We start from the raw sequence: 23855 nt of genomic DNA, 5'->3' as shown, positions 1-23855 counted from the left end.
AGAATATGTGGCGCACCTAAAGCGGGTAGCGGTTTAGGTGGGCAGAAAGGCATGGATATACGTCCTTGCGTTCATTGTACGGAGTATAAAGGGATAGAACGATAGAAATATCAATTGAGACGCTCAGAGGGTACTAGGTAGTTAGAGCTATGAAATGGTTTACATATCCTTAGGTAAACAATATATATTGAGGCAAAATGGGCTCAAAACTTTATCCTCGAAGTCCCCTGGTATCAAGTACCAGCCAAGGGCTTATTATTTGGTATTTCAACACAAGATCCCCAGGGTTATTATTACTCCAAAAGAAGTGAAGGGGGACATTGGTTTGAATTCTCGGGTTGGAGAAGAAAAAAGGCGATGGGATTAATGCAGCAACAACTCCGTAGAATTGCCAATGACTCCTTGATAGCCCAACACGACGCTTTTCCTAAATAGGAATGTTATCCCAAGACCCGGCCATGGACTATTATAACTACACGATAGAAGAACGTAGAACAGCAGGAGTTCCAAGTTTAAAAAGAAAAATGGAAAAAAAAAAAAAAAAATAAAGGAGAAGGAGGAGGGAGATTCGGTCCCAAGAAACTGTAAAAAAGAAAAAGAAAAAAGAAAGGGTAAGCGAGTAATCAATAAAATTCACCTCCTAAACCGCCCCAACCTACTACTCCCCGTATCCGACCTCTGTGCCAGCGTGAGTGGTTGTGGAAAAGGATGTGGTGATGATGGCGATACTGGAGACTGCTGCTCTTGTGAAGACCGACGTCGATTACGGTCCCATGCTTTACGGAAATGTTGCTGCTCGTCACCGAGTTGCTTTGCGCGGTGGTGGAGGAAGTCTTCATGGGCTTCTTTTTCGTCATGTAGGGCTTTGATCTATTTCATTTGTTAGTGCTTCTCTATATTGTTTATGTGTACTGTGCATAATATAATGCAGGTACCACCTCATCATTCGGGGGGTTCTGAATCGAGATGGTATCTGCTATGTAGGAATAGGGGATGCACTGGATGGGCCAGGAGAGGTATAGAGGGAGGTAAATTTACTCTTTGGAATCATCTTTATTTCCCTCCCTCCCAATGAGGACCAAAAACAAAAAAAAATTAAAAGAAACAGAAAAGAAAAGAAAAAGGAAAATAAACTTACATATGCCAACCACAACTCCTGCTCTGAGCTCCAAGCCTTTTGACATCGCGCCAATTCCCCCTCCGCAAAGACTAACTCCCGTTCCTGATCCATCGTCCATCGACAGTGATCCTTGATGCTGGCCCAGCTCGCAATGCGCACAAGCCTCGTGCGTCTGCTGTCTCTGCACCCAAAACTGCTGCTGCTGCTGCTAGCGCTGGCGCTGGATAGGCCAAGTTCCTTCGTCCTCACCGCCACATGTATGTGATCGCCCTCGTCGTAGGGGAATGTGGGGGTTGCGTAGACTTCGACGTCGGTATCGTCATGGTCGGCGTCGTCTTCCATGTCCATCACAGCTTTGCCTTTCAATTCGGCCCGCTTGGTGAGGAAAGGCAGCCGGAGGACGTACTTGACGCGCTGGTTGACTCCCATGATTGTGACTATGCACGACTGATTGTATAAGGACAAGAGAATAACAACGCCTCAAAATGGATCCAAAGGTATCCTGGATAGCAGTCAAATTGAGGGCTTTGTTTTATTATTCCCCTTTTTTTTTTTTTTCTCTCCCTGGCTTTTCCGGTGAAATCTCTCCTCGTCTCAACGTGCTTCTTACCCCGTCCCTTTATATCCCCATTCACACTCTCTAAGGACGCAACATTGATGATACCATACCCTCTGTTTTCTCAGGGAATCCATTTATACATCAGATCCTTGCCGCCACACGGGTCGAATGGACTGTGTTTCTCCACATAAGGCGTGTAAAGCGACTCACAAGGCGACAAGAACGCCAGTCGTTGTCTCCCAATGGGGCCGTATGGGGAAACCCCTTCCTACTTGAGGTGTCAAACTACCGACCTCAGTCTAGACTCGTATCTCCTGCCGCTGTTTGGCTGCTACTCTAGCAAAGGCCGGCAGCTCGGTCCAAACTAGAATGTAACGCAGAGGGGCTGATTAGTCTCTGACTCAGGGAAACAAAAGGGAGGACAACAGATAAAACCACGTTCCCTTCCTAACACCAGACAGTTTCAATTCCCAAGAGGATAATGTTGTGTCCGCTGATCCGCGGCACTGCCAACGTGGCAGCCAGAGAGCCTTATTCAACCATAGGAGATAGATATAATCGGGACGCTCCTTGAGCTCCCAGATCGAACTCGTAGAAAATTAGACCGAGACCTTGCTCCTCCTCCCTGGTACCTGCGGACTCAGCAGGCGCACTTTGTACTATACTATTCGAACCAGCAAACTCGTCACAATCGACGGGTCTTTGCCCAATGTCCTGCACATACGGTAGCAATGCTGGGGATGTTAATCTTCCCGAGTACTTCTCATCAGGAGTCAAAAATAATAAACTTTACAGCCAGTGGGATTCCAGCCAAGCAGAGGGCACACAGAAGCAGCGGTAGCCATATGCGCTGCATCAACCAATTACGGTCCTCCAAGAATAATAATATAAACAAGAAAAGGAAAGAAAAAGGAAAAGAAAACACCTTTGGGCAGCTGACTTTTCAACACCCAATCACACACTAGAAGAAGAAGCCGTACATCAATCCAGACGCTATACAGGACACCCAGGTCACATCCATAATGCCAAAAAGAAAAGAAAAAAAAAATAATCCCCATTGCTAAAGGCAACCCAATCGCCAGTCAAGTCCATCCATTCCATCCATTGGCTCGCCAGCCCGGAACAGCCCGGCAAAAATGTAACATCAAGTGAGCAAATCCAGAAACAAATCAGTCCAACATCACATTATATTCCAAGATGCTTCAAGAGTAGGGCAGTGAGTTCATCTGTTACCGGATTGATCTGTGAAAATAGACCGCTGCGGCAATCATAGGCGCCGCGTGTAGCTGGTGGCAGGCCGATCTCTCGGGTATCGAGAGCTCGAAAGGCCTCCCAGTGTGACTTTTTCTTTCCTTTCCGCCCTCACTTGCTCGCCAATAATGACGCTAACCAATCTTCGGTGCAAGTCAGCTTCTGTCCAGCGGACGTGACCCGTCCCGCCCGCTCTCAAATCCTCGTCAGCCAGTTCCCGCCTAAACCTGTGCACAATGGCAAACTGAAGCTTAGTGACTGGAACACCATAGGTATTATCCGATGTCCATATCCAGTCACCTATGATGTCAGAGTGCGCATCGGTTGGGTGGTAAGGAAATTTCTCGGGAGATCTTTTGGCCAACCGATAGAGACGACGAAGCAAGGAATAGTGCTGGTTCGAAAAATAAGCGGGAACAGGAGAGAATGATTGTCTTTCCGGTGTCTTGCCCTTCACTTCTTCCATCTGCGGAGAATGTCCATTCACTAGCTGAATAGATTCGCGGCTGGATGACGGTGGTGATGGTGACGTAGTTTGTTCATTTTCCAATTCGGCAATTGACGAAAGTGAGGGTTCGCGTTGTCTAAAGTCGCTGGAATTTGCAACTTCCTGGTATAATTCTTGATCGACTTCTAGTAGCTTGACATCGGGTCTCTCAACGATCTCTTCTTCTTCTTCTTCTTCTTCTTCTTCTTCTTCTTCTTCTTCAACCTCAGTGTCCTCATCTAAAGGGCCAAGCGGCTCGATTGACTTCCGAGCTGGCGCTTTTAGCCATCCGGGTGTCAGACTAGTAATCCTTTGGTACCAGGATGATGCTTGATTATCACCATTAGCGCGTTCTGGACGCTCGGGGGTAAATTGTGACGGTCCGTCGACGGGTGCTTCCTCTCCTGCAGCGGCATCCGACAAGCTAATGTTTTCGTGCTCGTCCATTTCTGAATTTGACTGGTGGCGTTGCATCTCATGCTCGTACCGGGTGGTTGGATCAATTTGAAACATCTCATCCTCTGAGTCGTTACGAGGGCTGGATTCCAAATAACCCTCCGATTCAAGTCCAAAATCCAGGGCGTATTGCTCGGCAGCTTGTCGCCCTTGGGAGACAGTAGATGATGGAACCCTCTTCGGGGAGGACTCGTGTAAAGCATTAACAGGGCTGCTCTTCCCATAATAATAACGAGTACGGTTCGGTGTATCTTCTGCGCGAAGTATAGCAGAGAGGTCGACATCTTGGTCTCGTAGCTCCCGAACTCGGGAAGGCCCCAAAAAAGGTACCTTGTTTTGCCCGTCTACCCAGTACGCTGGGGAGAAACTGCTGCCATACTCCTTATGTGCTGGGGTCGAGCCCCCCTTGGGAGAGCTCAGGTCCACAGGCGGTTGCACATCATCCCGGATATCATAACCCTTCGACCCGTCATCCGAGTAGTTTCCTTCATCCTTAGCTTGCTCCTGCCAGATGTCTTCGTATCCATCATCTTCTTCGTCAAGGTTGTAGTCAAACTCGCCCTCCTCTACTTCCTCGGGCATCTGGGGAGAGTGCTGGTTTCCCGAGGATGGGGAAATTCGGTAATAGGGGTTTTCTACACTCCCAGTGCTGGACTGGCCACTCGCTTCACTATCAAGTACAATGACTTGGCTCGAATTTGCCATTTGGATGGCCCTACTAACTGCTTCTCTCTCTCTTTGCCACTCCTCAAAACGGTGTTTCATTTCTGAACTTGGCGAATCAGATTCGACAGTGCCGTCATGTCCGAGACGTGGGGTTCTGGATACGTTCGTGCTTGTTTGTTCGAGGACCGGCCTGGGTGAACTTTCTCGTATAGAAGCTAATTTCCTTGTTTCTGTTAACCTCCGTCGTTTTGCAATCTCCTGTCCAATTCCGAGACCCATTCGAAGAACTCGTTGTGAGTCGGAATTCAAGTCGCTAAAGATCGTCTCTAGACGCCTCCTAGGTTGATCAAGATCAGGAGATCCGTGGTGCACTCCCGAAATTCCCTGGAAGTTTGGGGATGCTTCGCCTACGCCTGACCCTCTTATAATACCTCCAAGCACAATACCTGTGCGTACAATCCGAGCCAAACGAAGAAACGGTTTGTTTCGTGCTGCAGCGGGGGGCGATTGGTGAACAAAAACGGGGGAGGAGCGCAAAGATCTCGTGGTTGTAGGCTTGCTGGCTAGTGGCGGGTATGAGAAATCAAAATGAGAGTCGGCATCTTGCCTATTAGGTGACGATACTAGGTCGATATTCGCATCCGGGGGTAAAGTATCCTCACGTTGGTGATCCAAAAGATTGGCCTTTCGATTAATAACGCCATTTGCTTCCCGCTCCAGAAAAGGCTTCAAAGCGCCGCTGGCAACCTTCGACTCTCTCCTCAGGCCATGTTGCCTGGACGATGGCAAGGTATCCAGTGACACCATGCTGAAACCTTCACTCTCCATGATTGAATCAAATTCTCTGTGTTCATCTGTAGGATCCTTCGTAGTTTGTACCACGCTTAACTTGGGAACACTGACTGGTGCTGCATCCACAGATTGGTACAGCTCCTTGCTCCTATCATCCACCAAGGATGGTGAGGTCGAGGCCGGATAGATGCGTCCAGGTCGAGGAGTGCGGCCAGCATGTAATTTATTCTCAGATGAAAGAATCTGCGTATCTCGAGTCGGAGACGGCATTTTCGATGGAGTTGAATTCAAGTCATCATCGTCATCTTGCTCGGAATTGAAGCGGTCTATCGCGTCACCGTTAGGGGTATCGTAGGATTGCCTAAAATCTACTGGGTGAGAGTGTTGTTCTTCAGCAGCGTGGTTGAGATCTGGAAGCTCAGTCAGAACGCCGTCCTGAAACGAACTCCGAAGATCGATGTCGTCCTGAAGCCCGTCATCAGAGTCCCCATCTCCAGCAAGATTCAAGGGACTCCAGCTCATCCTTTCCGGTTCCATGCCAGCAACGGCCGGTTCGTCCATGGCCGGTTCCTCCACCTGTTCCTCACCATCCTCTGCCACATCTGAGGTGGGTTGGTATTTCCTCGGTCGGCCTCGTCTCCTTTTCTGCTCACTTGTACCACCAGGACCTGGGGTGTTGCCGGGGCTAGCTGTAATCGGGGTCGCATCGAAAGCGCCCGACTTCCTTGGTCGACCTCTAGGCCGTTTGGGGGTTTGATCCGGTTCATCTTTTAATGGAACTGTTGTGGTCGTTGTCGACGGTTTAAAACGTTTACGCGATGGACTGTCTTGATCCGCTTGGTCGTCGTCCTGTGTTGCCTCGAGGGTCACGCGAATTCTCCAAGGACTAACATTACCACCCGCCTTGTCCGGAGAAATTGAGCCCGGTCGGCGATTTAGTTTCATTGCTGGAGAACCCGGGAGCAAAACATCGTCGAAGCGAATCGAGTGGCCACTTTTCGCAGGACTGAGACTAATACGCGACCGTTTCCTCCTTCCTCCCCCCGGGGTTTGGAGAATGCGAAAGTTTGCTGGCGACATGAAACTCTGGCGACCGAGGAAGGGTTTGATTGGAGAGGAAACCAGATATTCGATATCGCCGGGGGGCCCAAGAATGTCCGGGGAGGAGCTTGAGCTGTGCGAGGACATTGCCGCCTGCGAGGGAGACTGCGACCGATGGAGACCGCGAGGGGGCAAGGTTGAGTAAAGCTACCAGCGCGTCAACAAGCCAATCCCAAACACGACATGGTTACTCCTCCACAGGAGACCAGAAGAGAGTCAAGCGATTGAAAATGGCCAAACTTTACGAGGACTGGAGGCAAAAGAAAGCCGATGGGATCGCGGGGGAAAGCAGTAAGATGCGTTTATGATGGCATTCCGCAATGCATAAACAAGCATTCCCTATCAGGCAGGTGGATGGGTGATTAGAGCCTCAGGCCGCCACACGTCCCCGGCACTCTATGTGATTATGTCAGCATCGGGGATACATTCTTCCGTTCCCTGAAATTACGGCAGCCCATTAATGCCAAAATAGCAGAGCCTCCACAATAGCCTCAATCTTGTCTTTGTCTCTTTACTCGTCCATGTTATAACTATCCCTATTCCTCTGAGTTCCTTTCAATCCATCAAAACCCTCACCCATGATCATCGCACTACCAACTCTTTGACTTCTCGCTCAGTTAGGTGCCCGTCAACGTTAAGCAATAATGATCGACATGGCGCCTTCCTTTTCCCCGCACGCCTTTTTTGTTTTCCCCCGCCGGAATCCGTCTGATTCGGTTTAGCGCGAGTCCCTGGCTTCATTTGGCTTTGTTTCTTCTCAACGCCAGCGAGACGGAGATATACTTTTTACTCCCATCATCAACCACCCCGGAAGAATTCAGCTCTTCCTCCGTCTTTCATTTGGATCATTCCTTTCATTCGTCATCGTGGCTCGCGTCAATCGCTCCCAAATCGGCCCAATCCTGTTTGTCTGAGCTCTATCCCACGATTTCCAAAGCTACCTGTCCTTGGTGTCTCCAGTCAACGCGGCGGTCAGACTCGCCCTCAGCGCATCTTGATTCGTCTTAGAGCTGCTGCGTAACAGTGACCCCGGTCAAACTGCCCCTGTCACCCCATCCTTTGCATCCCTTGGTGCGATTACGTTCTAGCTCGGTATTTCGCCAATTTCGCTGGCCAATTAACATTCCTGTCCCAATTCCTGCGTTTCCCCGTGGTTCTTGCTAGTGCCTCTCCCCGCTTGCGAGTTGCGACCCTCCGCATTATGAGGGAAATCTGAAGAATAGCCTTCCCCGGAACAGGACTATTTGTACATCTGCTATGCTCCTCCCCTCATCTCTCTTTCAGCTGCGTGATCAATTCCGGTTCTTGATCTGTCCCGCGCGGTTCTCCATTCGCGTCGTCGTTCTATATTCCTATCTTTTTCTAGGAGCTTTAGCACTCCTGTTTTACGTGATGTATCTCAAACACTCTCTACCGGCCTTCCTCCTTGGATTGCTGGCTCACGATGCTGTGGCTACACCCGCGCCAGCATCCACTTCGGAGTCGGCCCCAGACTCGGTCCCGGATCCCTATAAGGTCTACACCATCAGTGCCAATAACATCACCGCTAAATTGATCGGCCGTGGTGCGCGTTTGACCTCCATACTAGTCCCCGATCGCGACGGCAAGCTTCAGGATGTTATCGTTGGCTACGATGACACTACAAAGTACGAAAACGACACCAACTACTTTGGCCCCGTCGTTGGCCGCTATGCCAACCGCATTAAGAATGGAACCTTTACGATTGATGATAAAGAGTATCACGTTCCCGAAAACGAGAATGGTGGCCTCGACACCCTCCACGGTGGGAAAATCGGCTACGACAAGCGCGATTGGACTGTTACCGCACACACCGACACCTCCATCACCTTCTCCTTCTACGATCAAGCACTCCAGGGCTTCCCCGGCGACGTCCTCACGCACGCGACCTTTACCGTAGGCAATGATATCACCCCCGAAAATCCCAAAGGTCTACCCCAGCTTACCAGCCGAATTGTTGCGCTGTCTCTAACCGAGAAAACCCCCATCATGCTCGCCAATCACATTTACTGGAACCTAAACGCATTCAGAGAGGAGAACGTCCTAAAGGACACAACACTCCACCTCCCTCTTAGCTCACGCTACATCGCCTCGGACGGAATCTTGATCCCCAACGGCACAATTGGCACAGTGGACACTGCCTACAATGGCGCAGCAGACTTCACCTCCCCCAAGCTCATCGGCAAGGACATCGAAGAAGCCGCGGGTATTTGCGGTACGGGCTGCACTGGCTACGATAACTGCTTCCTTGTCGACCGTCCCGTCGGCTATGCTGCTCCAGACTCCATGGTTCCCGTCGTGCGCATGAGCTCTAGCGCCACCGGTATTGGTCTACAGGTCTCGACCAACCAAGCCGCCATTCAGATCTATTCTTGCAATGGCCAAAACGGCACTGTCCCCGTCAAGCCCTCCCAACTCAAACGCAATAAAGAGGACGGTGTCGACGGCCCCGCTGTGGTGAACCAGTACGGCTGCGTTGTCATCGAGACTGAGGACTGGATCGACGGCATAAACCGGCCTGAATGGGGCCGCCTCCCTTACCAGATATTCACTCCTGACGGCCCTGCTGCTGTCAACTTGGCCACATACCAGTTCAGCACTTTCTGAATTAGTGCTTCCACCTCCTCTCTAGGACACTTCACCTAAGGAGGGGGTTTTCCTTTCTACACTTTAATTGGATACTTAAATTTAGCTCCGACCATGTACATCTTCCCGCCGTATATATAGTTTCCCATGGCAAATACAAATACAGGGTCCAAAATTTGGGTCTAATCACAAAGCATATCATCATATTCATCAGCGCCTCGAATCGATTAATATGGCACTATACTGTTCGGGTATCTTATCCAAAAACTATGGTAATAAAGAGTGCAGAAGGGAATATGCATGGTGAAAACAAGGTAAAATAAAAATAAATGAAATAAAAAAAAGAACCTCCGGAGGATGTATGTTGCTTGTCTGTACACGGTAAAACTCCGCAATCTACTCCGCAGCTCGATCCTTCCGGGTTTTCTTCTTCCGGGGACGGAATAATCTGTATAGTGACAGGTGAACTTTTTAAACCGAAGTCCAGACTCAGGTTGTTCAATTATTCACCAGGTTAATTTCACCCCCAGCCGGCTAAAGTCCAGCTAGATCTATCTCCGCCAGCTCGAAGGCCTGACCGTCGATCAGGAATGTGGCCATGCGTTTCTAAATCCCGGCTGGCACCTGCAAGTCCATGTTGCAGGTACTTCTCTCGTTCGATCTCAACGAGACCACGAATCTTGAGGCTAGTAAGAAGACTGGCTCCGGCCCAGGGCCCGAGAGACTCGACTTCGCGGAGGACACCTTGGACAGGAGGTTTGCTATCCTTATCTTTGTTGCGAAGGAGTTTCTGTTCGATGGGATCGATCTCCGCTTCATCTTCATTTTCTTCGTCGGTTTGTTCGGGGGCGGGACTTGGGAGTTCGGTTGCGTTTTTTTCCGTAGTTTCGGTAGATATCGGCCGGGGGGAGAGCTTCAGTGCGTGCAGCTTTTGTCTCTGTTGTTCAATGACCTTGCCGCGGACAGGACTCCAGCCATATTTTTCAACAAGGCGGGCTACCTCGTCAAGAATTCGCCGGCGGATACCTGGGATTTTGGCTCCACCGCCAATGAATACAATTCGCGACATGCATATTCCGCGGGCATCTGGTGGTAGACTGCACAGTGCGTTATACACCAATAAAGGGATAGGTTTTTCTTCATCGTCCAAGTCGCAGTCGGCTACACCGTCGGCGAAAAGAGCCCTTTCCACGGGCTCTGCGAGTCTAATATAAGGAAGTTCAACATAGGAAGAACCGGGATTTGAGGGAGAAGGGATTGACACTGTCTTCTGCATAATTGAAGCCATCGGTTGCTCATAAGGTTCTTCAGAGGCCTCGTGAGACTGGTGACCCAAAGGCTTGCACCACACAAATCGGCTGGCAAGCTCTTCACAGAACTCAAATTCCACTGAGATCTCATCGCTAGCGTGCGTCTCCCCGCCGCTTCCAGAGGCAACACGCGTAAGCATTCGACCTACTTCATGTAGCAAAGGTTTCATGGCCCTGGTGCTCCTTTTAATTGCAACCTCTCGATATTCATAGATCCCAGAAACAGTAGTCTCCGCCCATCCCAAGTCAACCACCAAAGCTGAACGCAGACCAGCTGCAATCGTAGCCATTGCAGCGCTGTTCAGCAACGAGATGCTTGGGAACCGCCATCGGCTAAACAACGTCGATAGTATGGAGGACAGTAACGGGTGTGGTAAGAGAGACGGTACGACGAGAACGAGCCGTGATGTACCAGCATCTGTCAACAAGTACTTGTTATACGTTTCTCGAAACGCTCGCTCAATTTTATCCTCAACAAGTCCCAGGTCGATATCGCGCAGGTCCATCCCCCACAACTCATATGCGCCCGTCCAGCTTTCTGCCTGAGCTGGCAATGACGGTGAACCGTCCGGCCCAGCGCTGCCTTTCAGCCACCCTCTGTAGTCTCCAACCCTCCGCGAATCCTCGGGACCAAATCCTACCATACACAAGGGCGTACTCTCCCCTTCAAATCCAGCCCGGAGCCACCGCGTTCCTAATTCGAAAATAATAGCATCTTCTTCGGCACGGAATGCGGAGCTGGCAGACGACGTACTCGCAAAGGAGGTATTGCTGCTGCGTAGTTGATGCTGAGGCGTATGCGGAGGAGACTTTGCAGAGTGACTATGACGCAAACTCATTGAGGCACTTTTACTGCCAGATGAGGCTCGTGTCTCGTCAAGGGAAGTCATATGAAAGCTTCGTGCCGTCGATTTCGGAGCAGTTTAGGATGAATCGCGGGGGAGATCAGGAATATTGTGTAGCGTGGAGAGAAACGATCATGCTTTTTCTCCACCAAAAAAGCTCATTCGAATGACTTTTCAAATCATACAGGCATAATTAACGCCGGTCAATAGTGAACAAACAATAATGACTTTAAAAAATGCCGATTAGAGCTTCAGCACCAAGAGGAAGGAGGAGCGATGACGAGCGCGACAAAACGTACTTAAAGTGACCGCTTCATGTGGACGGATCTTCGTCGGGCCGTCGCGCCAGCTCGCCGACATCAACAAAACAACGTCTAGGGAGAGTTCACGACAGCATTGAATCCGCCTTATTGTCGCACTTTTTTGGTGTTTTAATCTTGGTAATCTCACAATCTTCTGAATGGGGATCCCTGGGTAAGAATATTTTTCTATTTCCTCTCGATTGGTTACTGTGATGGTGTCAGAACTGGACCAAAACAACATCACCCGAAAAATATATATCCTACCACACCAGTCACCACACGCGCCGTCTACGACCATTCTCTTGCTGATTAAACCAAAACAGGCTTATAAATGCACTGGGACCCGGGGAACGGATTTCCCTGTCGAAGTTGGCCATTACTCACCTGGAAAGGACAAGACAGCCCATACGCATTGCAGTTGATATCTCAATATGGCTGTTCCAGGTGCAAGCTGGGCGAGGTGGCAAAAACCCAGAGCTTCGGACTCTATTTTACAGGCTACTGAAGATACTAGCTTTGCCCATTCACCCACTATTTGTGTATGACGGGAAGGATAAGCCCCCTTTTAAGAGGGGCAAAGCCGTATCAGGGCGCAGTTATGGAAATGCCCCAATTATTCAACTATCCAAGGTTCTCATTGACCTGTTTAAATTTCCCCGACACGACGCACCAGGAGAGGCGGAAGCGGAATGCGCAAGGTTGCAAACAGCCGGTGTTGTCGATGCAGTGATGAGCAACGACGTGGATGCTATAATGTTTGGATCTAAGTTCACGGTGATGAACTTTTCAAAAGAAAGTGGCAGTGGCTCCGGGGCCGCAACCCATGTCACTTGCTACCAGATGGCGAATGGAGACATGTCAAAAGTAAAGCTTGACCGCTCGGGGATGATTTTGTTCGCTATGCTTAGTGGAGGCGATTATCTACCATCAGGAGTTCCCAAATGTGGGAGCAAACTAGCAGCAGAGATTGCAAAGGCAGGCTTTGGTGCCGATCTTTTGGAGGCATTGGATGCAGACTGTGCAGATCTGGAAGCGAGGTTGGACGAATGGAGAGATAGGCTCCAGTATGAGCTTGAGGAGAACGAAAGCGGCTACTTCCAGACCAAGCACAAAGTAGTTCGAATTCCGGAGACGTTCCCCGATAGAACAATACTATCATGGTATGCTAAGCCCGTGGTATCGCCAACCGAAGCAATCGAATCCCTGAGGCACCGCCTGCATACTGCATGGGACCAAGATATCGATGCTTTGCAACTGAGGAAGTTCGCCGCGGAGGCATTTGAATGGAATTATCGCTCTGGAGCGAGAAAAATGATCAGGCTCCTGGCCGAGCCTTTGGTTTCTTACAAGCTTCGTCTTGGACAACACCCTTTGGACCCAGGAATACCCAGATTATCGGACAACGATACACTGGTTTTGCAAAAAGTCTACAAGAGCAGAACTAGCTTTAGTACTGATGGATTAACTGAGCTACAACTTGAGATTATTCCAGTTGATATTGTCGGCTTGGACTTGTTTGCTGAGGAACCGAACCCCCCATTGCCTTCACAAGAAACAACGATTTCGGGTGACGAGGAGGAAGGGGGAGAGGGAGAAGAGATTAATGCTGAAATTACTCCAGCATCTCCAGTCAAGAAAAGGGTTACGAAACGATATGACCCGTATTCTCCAGAGAAGGTGTGGATTTTTGAGACGTTAGCTTTAATGGGTATCCCAGAGGTTGTCGAAAGCTGGAAAAAAGAACAATCAGCAAAACTCTCTGCTCCGAAGAAGACAACCAACCGCAAGAGCGGTCCCAGGAAACGAAAAGAGTTAGATCCAGGCATGAAGCAAGGCAGCATTTTGAAATACGGTACTCTGAGAAAGCGTTCTGATATGACTGAGTACAAAAGCGCACAATTGTTTGAGGCCGCAATCTCCTCTACGCCTCCGACAAAGTCTCCTACTGGCTCATATCCAGGTACCAGCGGGTATGGTCTACAAACAATGGGAACACCCCCAAACCAGCAAAACCGGATCGATGGGTTCGATTACTTGGTTGATCGATTTTCTTCGTGCAATCTCTCGCCATCTCCAGTAAAGCACCGCCCAGCCGCAACCAGAGCTCGAATCGCAGGTCGACGTACAGCTATCAACTCTAGCGGGTCGGAGATAGAAGTTGTAGAAATTACAGACGGCGAAGATTCTCCACCGCCCGCCTTTGCAGGAAGAATCCAGATGAGTTATTCAAATGCGAGTTACAAGGAGCTTCATTGCCATAGGTATTTCTCACAGCCCTCCGATTGTGCAAGCCCCCGTGGGAAACCAAGGCAGCCTCGACCTGTGCTAGAGCAGCAAGATTCGGCGGAAGTCACGGAACTTGAACAAGCCATTTCTTCAATAAAACTGAGTTGCGAAACGCCTAAGAAGAAGAAGCTGCCCAAAAAAGACACCTCAAGGAAAATTTCTGCAGAATCCGAGCTACCAACCGACAACCATGGTCCAGCCGTCTTAGAAGAAGCTAGCAAGGAGCTCCCCATGCTAAAGCGTCGAGTCAGGGGCCGCACAGATAAAGAAGCTAACAGCGATGAGAAAACCGCCCCGGGAACAAAGAACGAGACAATATTGGAAGAACAACACCGTGGCCAGGCAAATTCTCAAAATAGCCCGACACACCTTGAATCGATCACAGTATGTGGTGGATACTGGACAGTGGATACCGCTACAGACACAAAGCCAACTAAAGCTGAGAAGGCCAGGGAGAAGAAGAAAAGAATCGCACGTGTTAGCATTTTAGACCTGACTTGATTCCCTTTCAGGGTTTTCCTCTTGCACAGTCCACACTTGGTCTTTTTGGCCATGCTTCTTATTCAGTATAATTCCTAGTTACATTAGCCTGTTGGGATTGATTATAGATGGTTTTTTTTTTTTCAGGCATTGGCCAAGGATATTTCGTTTCAATTAGAGCTATATATCAAACCACATTGGCTGTACATTCACAATCGATAGATAGGGAGTTATAAATATAATCAACTCCAATCGACTCCCTCAACAAGTATGTATGTACTCCGTACGATATATTAAAAATTCTATTTATAATCGCACCTTTCATTAAATCAGTAGTTAGTCTCTTACCTTTTTTTTCTTCTGAGTCTCTAAATTTTAGTATTCATCCTTGTTAACTAGTAACTATAGTTAGTATCTCTTAACTAGTTAGGTAGCCTTACTGGTAGCCCCCCAGGGGAAGCCTGAAGGGCCTTTTTTGACTCCGCATACGTACATATGGACGGACCTTGGATTGAACTAAGCTAGTGTTTGATACTACCTACTCCGTCCGTATCCACAGACTCCAGAGTGGCTTTCTAAGTGGGTACACGGGGCTGGACGGAGCATATACTCGATACGAGATAGTTGGAGTCTACTCCGTACTCTGTTTGGATAGTGCATGCTACACTTACAGCAGACAGACAGGGAGAACCGAACAGGTATGTGCAGAGTGCTCTATATGGAAATAGGTGGAGGTACAGATTAAGAGACCAAGTATTCTTCTACGGAGTCCGGAGTATCCGTATACAGAGTAGCCAGGGATCAAGTAATAGATTCGTGTATATTCACCATGTACATTATTATTTCTTTTTCTTTCAGTATTTTTTTTTGACTTTCTCTAATACTTACAAACAGTGCATGAAATGAAATTATTTAATCAGGTCGTTCGGTTCAATGTACAAGGTGTCCCCTTCTAAGGGATACAATAAGTCAATAAGTATGTAAATAGGCATTAAGGAGAGTTCAGGGTAGGATTGATTAGAAATGAAATGCGAGAATGAGAGAAATAAAAAATAAAAAATAAAAATAAAAAAACCAAAAGAGCTGCTTGGCACTAGGTACGTCGGAACATATCGATAGATTGAAATAGGTTGAAAAAAGAAACAAGGATCCTTAGCAAGAGAAAGGGACTAGGTCGAGGCCGCGAGTCTAGTAGAGCCCAAGCAGGGGCAGAGCCAGTGCCGCCAACCAGCTAATGGACTTCATGGAGACGGAAGACGCAGAGCCAGTGAAGGGGGTGCTGGATGGGGAAGGAGTCGATGTTGCTGATGGGCCATAGGCGCCGGTGGACAGAGTCGTAGGCTTAGTCCAGGGGTTAGGGATCTCCGTAGAAGCGGTGGTGGTAGTGGCCGCGGTAGGCTGGGGGACGAGCTCGATCTTGGAGGTGGAGCCTGCACTGACGCCCGTGTTTGTGGCGGTAGAGAAGGAGACTTGGGGTACGGTCACAGTGTAGGTGGAGTAGGTAATGGTGGTGGCACAGGGGGCACTGGTGGTCTCGCCAGTCTCGACAGGAGAGGCACCGGAGGGCGTGGCAGCGCCCGTCCCGGTGGTAGTGCCCGTCGCGGTGGCAGTGGGAGCTGGGACGAGGGTGATGGTAGTAGGAATGTTGGTGACGATGGCTGGGTTCTGGGGAACGTAGGCAGCGCAAATACCGGTCATGTAAGAAAGAGCGGCCTGGACTTCTGATGTAGAGGCTCCCCAAGCTTGAATACAAGAGATGACCTTGTCGGTAAACTCTGAGGAAGGACAGAAGCAGGAAATATCACTGTTCGAGTCGCAGTGGGGGAGGAGGGTGAGCCAAGTGTTGATACATTTGGGGACAATATCGGGGCACGAGTTCGTAGAGACTGGCGTCACAGCAGTGGAAGATGTTGTCTCCTCAGGAGATGTGGAGGAAGGCACCGCCATGGTGGAAGTCTGAGTAACCGTCGAAACAGTGGTGTAGGTGGATGTGAGCGTGTGGGTGCCGCTGGTGATCGTGGTAGTCACTGGGCAGGTAGTAACAGTCTCCCAGGTCACGATAGTGGTAGTCTCCTCCGCAGCAGGAGTAGTAACAGGAGCAACAGAGGTTGGGCCGCTGGAGGTCAGGGCTGGAGTCGCAGAGGCAGTGCATCGGGTGCAGATGGTCGAGGTACTAGTGAGTGTAACGGTCGAGGTGGTGCTGTAGGTGTTGGTAACCACGGATCCGCTGGAAGTTGAGGTTTCTGTCACGGGGCAAGTAGTCACGGTCTCCCAAGTAACGACAGTCGTGGTCACGTCCTCTGGGGGCACAGAAGAAGAGCCAGCGGTGACGGTGGAAGGAATGGAAGAAGAGCCGGCAGAAACAGTGGAGGGAACGGAAGCAGTGTCAGTACCAGTGGGAACGCCGCCGGTAGGAACAGAAGAAGAGCCAGCAGAAACAGTGGAGGGAACGGAAACAGTGTCAGTGCCAGTGGAGACACCGCCGGTAGGAACAGAAGAAGAGCCAGCAGAAACAGTGGAGGGAACGGAAACAGTGTCAGTACCAGTGGGGACACCGCCGGTAGGAACAGAAGTGGTGGTGCTCTCAGCAGGAGATGTGACTTCAGAGGTTTCGCCGCCAGGGCTGCTTGGGGTCGAAGTAGCAGTGGAAGTTACTGGGCACACAGTGGTGGACGCGAAGATGGTGGAAGTAACCACGGTTGTCGAGTCCGCAGGGCAGTTGGTGACCGTGGGTGCGCACTTGGTGATGGTGATCTCACTGGTAGTATACACAGTGGAGGTGGTCATAGTAATGTGAATGGAACTGTCAGGAGGAGAAGTCACTGAAGAGACAGATGGAACCACAGGTGTGGAAGTGACAGGGCTCGACCCAGTGGGAGTTGACACTGCAGTGGTGGAAACACCAATAGCAGGAACACTAGTAGTAGAAACACCAGTAGTAGAGACATCAGTAGTAGAAACACCGGTAGTAGAGGCCTCAGGAGCAGTAGTTGGAACTGCCGGGGTGGTCTCAATGGTAGATGTAGAAGTCTGCGTGGTAGCAGGAGGGGTGTATGTCGTTCCAGATCCGCAGTTGAAGCCAATGCTGGAGATACCCAAGTCGCAGTCATGGTGTTTACTATCATGCGGCAGCTGGAAGCTCACGGAGGTGGCACCACCACACTGGTCATTGGTGATCTCAGAGCCACCTGAAGAGCAGGAGGCGACCTTTTTGCAGGTAGAGCCATCAGGCATGCCAAAGGAGATGTGCACATCTGTGTCCTGCGAAGTCGCAAGGTGGAACTTGTCAATAGAGAATCCTGATTTCTCAGACCCACAGGAGATGGATGGGGATGAGGAGGAATCCTTGCTGAGCTTTCCAGTGATGCATTTGTCCTGTAAGAGTAAGTAGAGTCAGTCTCCAGATCTATAAATAGGGACAAAAGAAGCCCTAATTGACTTACGAAAGTGCGGGCCCGGAGACCCTTTCCAAAACTAGACTCGCAGGAGAAGCCGGAGAAGTCCAGGCCGCCGTAAGAAGAGAAAGATCCGATGGAGAGCTCGGCCCAGGTGAAACCGTGCTGCTGGTGCTCCGAACACTGGTTGTCGGTGTTGTCGGGCGACGAATAGCACTTATCACTTCCCCACCACTAGTGCCCACGTTTAGTATCTAAGCAAGGAGAGTCATGGGTATAGACTTACCGAACCAGTGGCCTGCGCCGTGGCGAAGAGGGAAAGAAGAGAGACCGAAACGGCCTTCATATTGGAAAACAATATAGAGAATGGAGAGACAGTAGGGGTCAGACAGAAATCGATATCGAAACCAGCGACAACGACAGTATGTCAAGGAAGTATAAGCTGAGAGAAAAAGACCGAAGCCAAAAGAGGGAAAGAAAAGACAGATGAACGAGAGTCTGGCTTTTTAAAGAAAAGGGAAACAATCAACTGGAGAGAGAAAGAAGAGAGAGAAAGAAGAGAGAGAATGGCGAAGATGGCTAACAACTCTTACAACCAACTTCAAAGACGAGGGCGAGATACCGGGTCTTTAAAGACTTCATGGTAACACAACCTCAGCAGCAGGGGCCCAACAAAGGGGACAAAGAACCCTGGAGAAGCAAAGTAAGACAACCTGAAAGCGCCACTGTCGCACATTCAAGCCTCCAGTCTGGTCGAGGGAACTAGCGCAGGAACCAGCGGCTGGTTCGTTGCAGAACCGGACGGCGCGAAGCCATCGCCAATCAACGGACGTTTCAGAACACCCACCCACCAAAGCTGGTCGTGCAGAAGCGACTCGCCTTTCCTATTAATATATATTCACATCGCATGATAGGAAACCAGGGGTCGGGTTGCCCGGGATTGACAGGACAGGAGACAAGGAAAAAGGTGCACGGCATCTGGCGGCTTGCTCTGATTGCATAACCGCCTTGAAAGTGGGCAGTCCCTGAAGAACCCTTCGCATCAGTCCCTGCTAAATGACCCTCTGGAGGGTCCGGAGCTGTAGCTGTTTTTAGTACCTCGCTTTGTCCAAGTCGAGAGGTCACCAAGGGGGGTGGAACTTTTCAAACAGTATGGCATTGGCTAAATCTCTGTAACACGGCTGCAATATGCAAAGCCAGTCGATGCAAAAAAAAAAAGAAAAAAAAAGAAAAAAAATTGAAAATAATAGTAGTAATAGTAATACTCATCATAATAATAATGACAGCAACAACAGGAACAGTCAAATATGGACATCAGAAAAAAAGAAAGAAATGAGGGGAAAAGACAAGGGTTGAAAAAAAGTACTAGACGTTTCTGTAAAACAAGGTATATCCCTAAAGCCACTCTGACTCCCAGGCAAAGCTTCATCATCATCAAATTCAAACTTTTGGCCATGGATTGATTTCTCTAGACCATCCAAGCCTCGTAAATAATATCTTCCAGGCCCCTCTGGGGAAGAAGGGGGGGGGGGGGGGGTTGATTCCCGATCATTTTCCCATTTCAGGGAAGGATCGTTCGGAGTGATTCACACCCAAACATGATATGAGAAAAGAAATAATAAAGTAATTACTAGATCTCCATCTCTGCGAACTAAAGAAATGGAGAGAATAAGGCCCCTCTCCCTTGTGCATATGGGCAGGCCATTAAAACCATTAAAATGGGACCTGACTGCGACGCTGGGCATTCATAAGCTTTCGCCGTACTGCTTCCCCTCCGGCATAGCCGCTCGCTTTACGTTTTCGGGTAGGTGTGCGTTGATCTGTATGTCGGGCATGTCGAAATACACTAGCAGGCCGTGAGGGGGAGTTGGCTGGCATGAATTCCCGATGCTGTGGCAGCCGCAGCAAAGCTTGGTATCGATTGTGATTGCGACGGAAAGCAGTCACAATTCCACAGTCCAGATGATTGAGGAACCGCTCGGCACTGTTGGTTTGCTGCGACTCCATGCCTCGATTCGGAGTCGGGGTGCCTGTCATGGCAGGTACAGCCGAAACTGCCATTGGAGATGTAAGTGCATCGTCATCAAACAGTTTATCGAGCTCGTCGTCCGATGAACCATCTCCAAAGTCAATAAAGTCGTCCACATTCAGTGAAGCCTCAGGGTCATCCTCATCGTCGTCTTCTTCAAAGGAGCTGTCAATAGCAAAATCGCGAGACGGGTAGAAGGCCTCAGGGGGACCCATGACCTGGCCACCAGGAGCAATGTCATTTCCAAGTGCCGTCATCATTAGGTTGGCACTTGAGGCGAGCATGGGGCTCATGTCCGTATGGTTGGGAGACGCAAGGGCATCCGTGTCACTTTCTTCGATGAGATGCATCGTGGTGGCTCGTGGGCTATTGTTGGCAGTCCCGCAAATACTGGTAGCAGCAGATTCAAGCCAGTCATGGCGCGATGACGCATAAGCGGGAATGATTACAAGATGTTTGCCAGTGCAGTCAACCAATGCAACCGGCTTATGCGGATCCGCAACGAAGGTGCCCATAATGGGGCCTCGTCGACGGATCGGTGTCTCGCTCTTGTCATCACCTCCAGGTACTAGGGAGGCTGAAGAGTCACGGCGAAGAATGGACCGGGGGTGGGTGATTGTGGCAGGAGGGGGGAGGTCTTCATCTGTAGTCTCACCATCATCGGCTTGAAGCGGGTTAGCAACACAATATGCAAATCAGGCGGTGTAAGTGGTGGGGTAATTGTAATGCATACTCTCATAACCACTGGACTCTCCTTCGGAGACGGCATCAGACTCGACGTGGTAGATGTTAGAATGTCCATAGTCAGAGTCGGCATAAATCTCATCAGATTGTCGGCGAGAAGGACGGCGTATCACCTCATTGTCATTTTCGATCATGCGACGAAGCTGAGGATCAAGGCTATCTTGCTGAAGGAAATCGCTTGGAATCTCATCCTCCGTGTAGGAATCACTGTCAGAAGAGGAGTCGGACTCTTCTTCAAAGTGCACCCGGCGGGGTACAGGGGTCTCCACTGCGGTTTCACTAGCCAGATCGGTTTCACCAAAAGCTTCCATGGCACTGTACAGCTGAGCCTCATCGAAAAACGGGTCGGCAGACAGAAGCAAATGTTCATCAAAGACATTGGGACCAGCCCAATCATGAGCTTCACCGACCGCTGAGGAATTTGCGGTACTTTGGAAGCCATGCTCATCCTCGGATTCCAGAATCAAGAGCTCCTCCAGTTTCTCGACGTCTTGTTCCTCGTCGTCACCATCACTAATATAATCCACAGCAGCATATACATCATCCGAGCTGTCCTCGAGATCTGGTCCATCGCTGTCGTCTTGCTCGTCGTCGGTGTCGTCATCATCGTCCGATACTCTTGTCGTCTTGACACGCTTAGTAGACTTCATACCCGACTTATGCGGCCGATGTCCATAAGACGGGGTGCGAACAGCTGGCTGGTCGTCCTCATCATCTGCATCGGAGTCATCCGCTTCGTCACTCAGCGCCTCCATGGAGGTCACTGAGGAGAGACTTGAGACGGATGACGACGACGCCCTTCGTTTCCGGTCTGAACTGATTGGACCAATGGAGATTGACTTGCTGGATCTTTTGGAGTCAAATTTATGACCGGAATTGGAGGGGGGACTGGAATTGTGGTAGTGAGCGTCCTTCGCGACGCCTTTCGAGGGCCGCTTGGGCGAGTGTGTTTTGGGCGGCATTGTTGTTGAACAATGGGATTGTTGTAAATAGTGGTTGGTCGTTCAAGGGGGGCTTGCTTTGGGGATAAACAGCAAGCGGAACAAACTGGGGGGGGTGGAGAGAGAAGAAGAGGGTGGAATTGATAAAGTTTGTTACCCGCAATAGGATCAATTGCGTCAGTACCTGTTGCAAAAAGGTGGGCCCAGATGTCTATAGAATGAAGGCTGAAGAAAACGCGGAGCGTTTCTTTTTTATTTTGGTTCGTCAAGGCGTTAGGAAGAAAGACAAGGCTTGTTATTGGATCGTTGGGAGAGGATATAGAGGTGAATGGCAAAGGGGGGTTCGGGTCGGATTCGAAGGGGAGGAGGGAGAGAGGAGAGGAGGAGACAAGCGTGCTGCAATCTGGCCACAAAAGCACCTTCCCGCCCGAATCGGACGTCCAAGTGCTTCTTCCGTGAGTGTACTAAAGGGCAATTCCGACGCTCTTGGATGTTGCGTCGAAAGAGGAACAGATAAGTCGTCAAGTCAATTGGAGATACTCGGAGCTGCTGGACTGGGGTGCCTCGGACAAGGCTCCCCAGCGAGGAATCTACAGCTCAACGAAAGCCATGGCGGCACGGGAACCCTTGACGATATCTGATATAAAAAGAATAGAATAAAAATGGGTTGGAGGTTGAAGTGGTTTGGAGGACGGAAAGGCGAGCGTTCTGCAGCGATGGATGAAGGAAAGAAAAGGAATGAGGGGTGAAGTTAAGATGTTTGGGGAGGAGGAGGGAAAAAAAGAAGAGTCCATGGCGTCCGCAGCGAGGACGATCCCGTACTGTAATCCGTAATTAGGTCCCATTACCGTAACAATACAGTCTCGGATTGCTTGGAAATCCATCACTAGTGGAGTCCTGGTTGTTGTCACCAAGTGGGTCACTATCAATTTAAATAGATTTCATTGGTTAGAGATGTTAAAAATGTGGACAACCATTGGTGGACAAGTGTTCACCGCCTCTTTTTCCTTTTTTTTTTCCTTTTTTTTTTTGTCTTTTAGACTTTTTTTACTTACTGCGTACTATTTTTTCTCTTTTTCTTACTCTGGCCTCTCCAGTATTTGAAACCAATCAGTGAAGGTCCACGAATTGAGACATGTCATGTATTGTACGAGGTATTATACGAAGAATCATGAGATACCTACAAGTAGGCAGTTCTGGGCCCAATAATGTAGTAACTTCATTGACTCATTGAAGAGCAGGGGGGTAATGGATTATGGAAATGAATCATAATAACATTTCACTGCTCTTGTGCTAAACTTCCCTATACGTTGGCCAGTTGGACAAGACAACGACTGCTGCAACTTCGGTTGGGTACCTTAATCTGCACTACAACAGGAGTGGGCGGGACGCAGCAGTACAACGGACAACAGACAAGGTACACCTCACCAATGATCTGGAGATATTCAGAGTTCTAAAATTGAGAGTCCATCTTGCTCGAGACTCTCCTCTAAGGCTTGCTCCAAGGTAATAGGTTCGAATATACAGAAACTAGATGGCCTTACCAGTCATAATTTTGGTTCGTGAGTCACCAGGATCTCCAGACCAACCAACGCATCAGTGATAAAATTCGACAACTCCAGTGACTCTCCCCTCCCAGTGTGTCAGTCAATCCTTCTTCTTCTTCTTCTTCTTCTTCTTCTTCTTCTCCTCGTCGTCGTTGCTACTCCGTGGTACTCCGGACTTGGCAAAGATACAGAGTACATTGCTGATACAAATACAGGAGGAATATCTATACAATCCGTGAGACTACAGACATGCAGGCAAGAATGCAGATCGTTCGGAGCCTCTGCACATTGATCAAAGAGGAGGGGGAACACTTTGATGGCGCGCGGAATGCACGACAAGTTTGAACTTAACCTAAATGGAAGAAATGCATGCCTAATCGTCCAATAGTTCCATGCCAGGGCATTTTCTGAACCGTGCTCTCCCCACTTCATGACCTACCTGCAGGCTACAACTAGTGCATCATGATCAAAGATTATTTCGAACCCGTCAGTCTTGTCTTATCTTATTGTCTTAGTACCCAAGTCGATTTTCAGCAGTGTCACTTCATCGAGCCGAATTCAACGTGATTCATCGGGTTTGTAATATTATGTTGACACGCAGAAACTCCAACAACGAAAAGCGCTGGGCAAGATTTCGTTAAGGTAAGGGGATCCTCGCTCATTCCATCGGGTCAGGATTGGTTGGTTACGCCAGTGGCGGCTAAGCTACTGTACCATTCCCGGGCAGAGGCTGGATAGCCGTTCAAAGGTAAACGAATGGATGATTCATACATTGTGATTAACTTCCTATTATATTTCTCCCACCACCATACTGCTACTACTATTACCCCAGGTACGTACTCCAGAGTAAGCGACCTCTGTAGAAGATACAAGGCAGGAGTCTTTTTCTCTTTCTTCTCAAAGGAAGCAATTAATAAATACGTTCGCCTCACCCGAACCT

General features: G+C 49.4%; 8 protein-coding genes across 8 annotated transcripts; 2 read left to right on the top strand and 6 right to left on the bottom strand.

The window, feature by feature from the left end:
• Window positions 1–633: 633 nt before the first annotated feature.
• Window positions 634–1549, bottom strand: P175DRAFT_0436041 (uncharacterized protein; the record flags this gene model as incomplete). Its single annotated transcript, XM_040893777.1, has 2 exons — window positions 634–870; window positions 1139–1549. 2 exons carry the CDS (start codon window positions 1547–1549, stop codon window positions 634–636), a joined length of 648 nt encoding a protein of 215 aa, XP_040752857.1.
• A 661-nt stretch (window positions 1550–2210) lies between these two features.
• P175DRAFT_0530962 (uncharacterized protein) lies at window positions 2211–2524 on the bottom strand (the record flags this gene model as incomplete). Its single annotated transcript, XM_040899829.1, has 2 exons — window positions 2211–2413; window positions 2473–2524. The coding sequence occupies 2 exons, from the start codon at window positions 2522–2524 to the stop codon at window positions 2211–2213; spliced, it is 255 nt and encodes an 84-aa protein (XP_040752856.1).
• Window positions 2525–2946: 422 nt separating this feature from the next.
• On the bottom strand, window positions 2947–6519 carry P175DRAFT_0435648 (putative AT DNA binding protein; the record flags this gene model as incomplete). The annotated part of the gene is made up of 2 exons (XM_040893746.1): window positions 2947–3420; window positions 3538–6519. The coding sequence occupies 2 exons, from the start codon at window positions 6517–6519 to the stop codon at window positions 2947–2949; spliced, it is 3456 nt and encodes a 1151-aa protein (XP_040752855.1).
• A 1305-nt stretch (window positions 6520–7824) lies between these two features.
• P175DRAFT_0435057 (aldose epimerase family protein) lies at window positions 7825–9057 on the top strand (the record flags this gene model as incomplete). Its single annotated transcript, XM_040893705.1, has 1 exon — window positions 7825–9057. One exon carries the CDS (start codon window positions 7825–7827, stop codon window positions 9055–9057), a length of 1233 nt encoding a protein of 410 aa, XP_040752854.1.
• Window positions 9058–9556: 499 nt separating this feature from the next.
• On the bottom strand, window positions 9557–11185 carry P175DRAFT_0556430 (putative actin-related protein RO7; the record flags this gene model as incomplete). Its single annotated transcript, XM_040900696.1, has 1 exon — window positions 9557–11185. The coding sequence occupies one exon, from the start codon at window positions 11183–11185 to the stop codon at window positions 9557–9559; it is 1629 nt and encodes a 542-aa protein (XP_040752853.1).
• Window positions 11186–11553: 368 nt separating this feature from the next.
• Window positions 11554–14516, top strand: P175DRAFT_0556429 (crossover junction endodeoxyribonuclease). Its single transcript, XM_040900695.1, has 2 exons — window positions 11554–11665; window positions 11817–14516. Exons 1-2 carry the CDS (start codon window positions 11652–11654, stop codon window positions 14278–14280), a joined length of 2478 nt encoding a protein of 825 aa, XP_040752852.1. The 5' UTR covers window positions 11554–11651; the 3' UTR covers window positions 14281–14516.
• Window positions 14517–15447: 931 nt separating this feature from the next.
• Window positions 15448–18000, bottom strand: P175DRAFT_0530956 (extracellular serine-threonine rich protein; the record flags this gene model as incomplete). Its single annotated transcript, XM_040899828.1, has 3 exons — window positions 15448–17634; window positions 17703–17888; window positions 17941–18000. The coding sequence occupies 3 exons, from the start codon at window positions 17998–18000 to the stop codon at window positions 15448–15450; spliced, it is 2433 nt and encodes an 810-aa protein (XP_040752851.1).
• Window positions 18001–19175: 1175 nt separating this feature from the next.
• Window positions 19176–21497, bottom strand: P175DRAFT_0500355 (uncharacterized protein). The gene is made up of 2 exons (XM_040896941.1): window positions 20417–21497; window positions 19176–20347 (listed from the first exon to the last, which is right to left on the bottom strand). Exons 1-2 carry the CDS (start codon window positions 21387–21389, stop codon window positions 19368–19370), a joined length of 1953 nt encoding a protein of 650 aa, XP_040752850.1. The 5' UTR covers window positions 21390–21497; the 3' UTR covers window positions 19176–19367.
• Between the last annotated feature and the right edge of the window lie 2358 nt (window positions 21498–23855).

This window comes from Aspergillus ochraceoroseus, assembly GCF_002846915.1.
Source record: "Aspergillus ochraceoroseus IBT 24754 chromosome Unknown P175scaffold_3, whole genome shotgun sequence".
NCBI classification, from domain to species: Eukaryota; Fungi; Ascomycota; class Eurotiomycetes; order Eurotiales; family Aspergillaceae; genus Aspergillus; species Aspergillus ochraceoroseus.
Note: the sequence above shows the minus strand (reverse complement) of the source record. Positions and strands in the feature narration are given on the sequence as shown.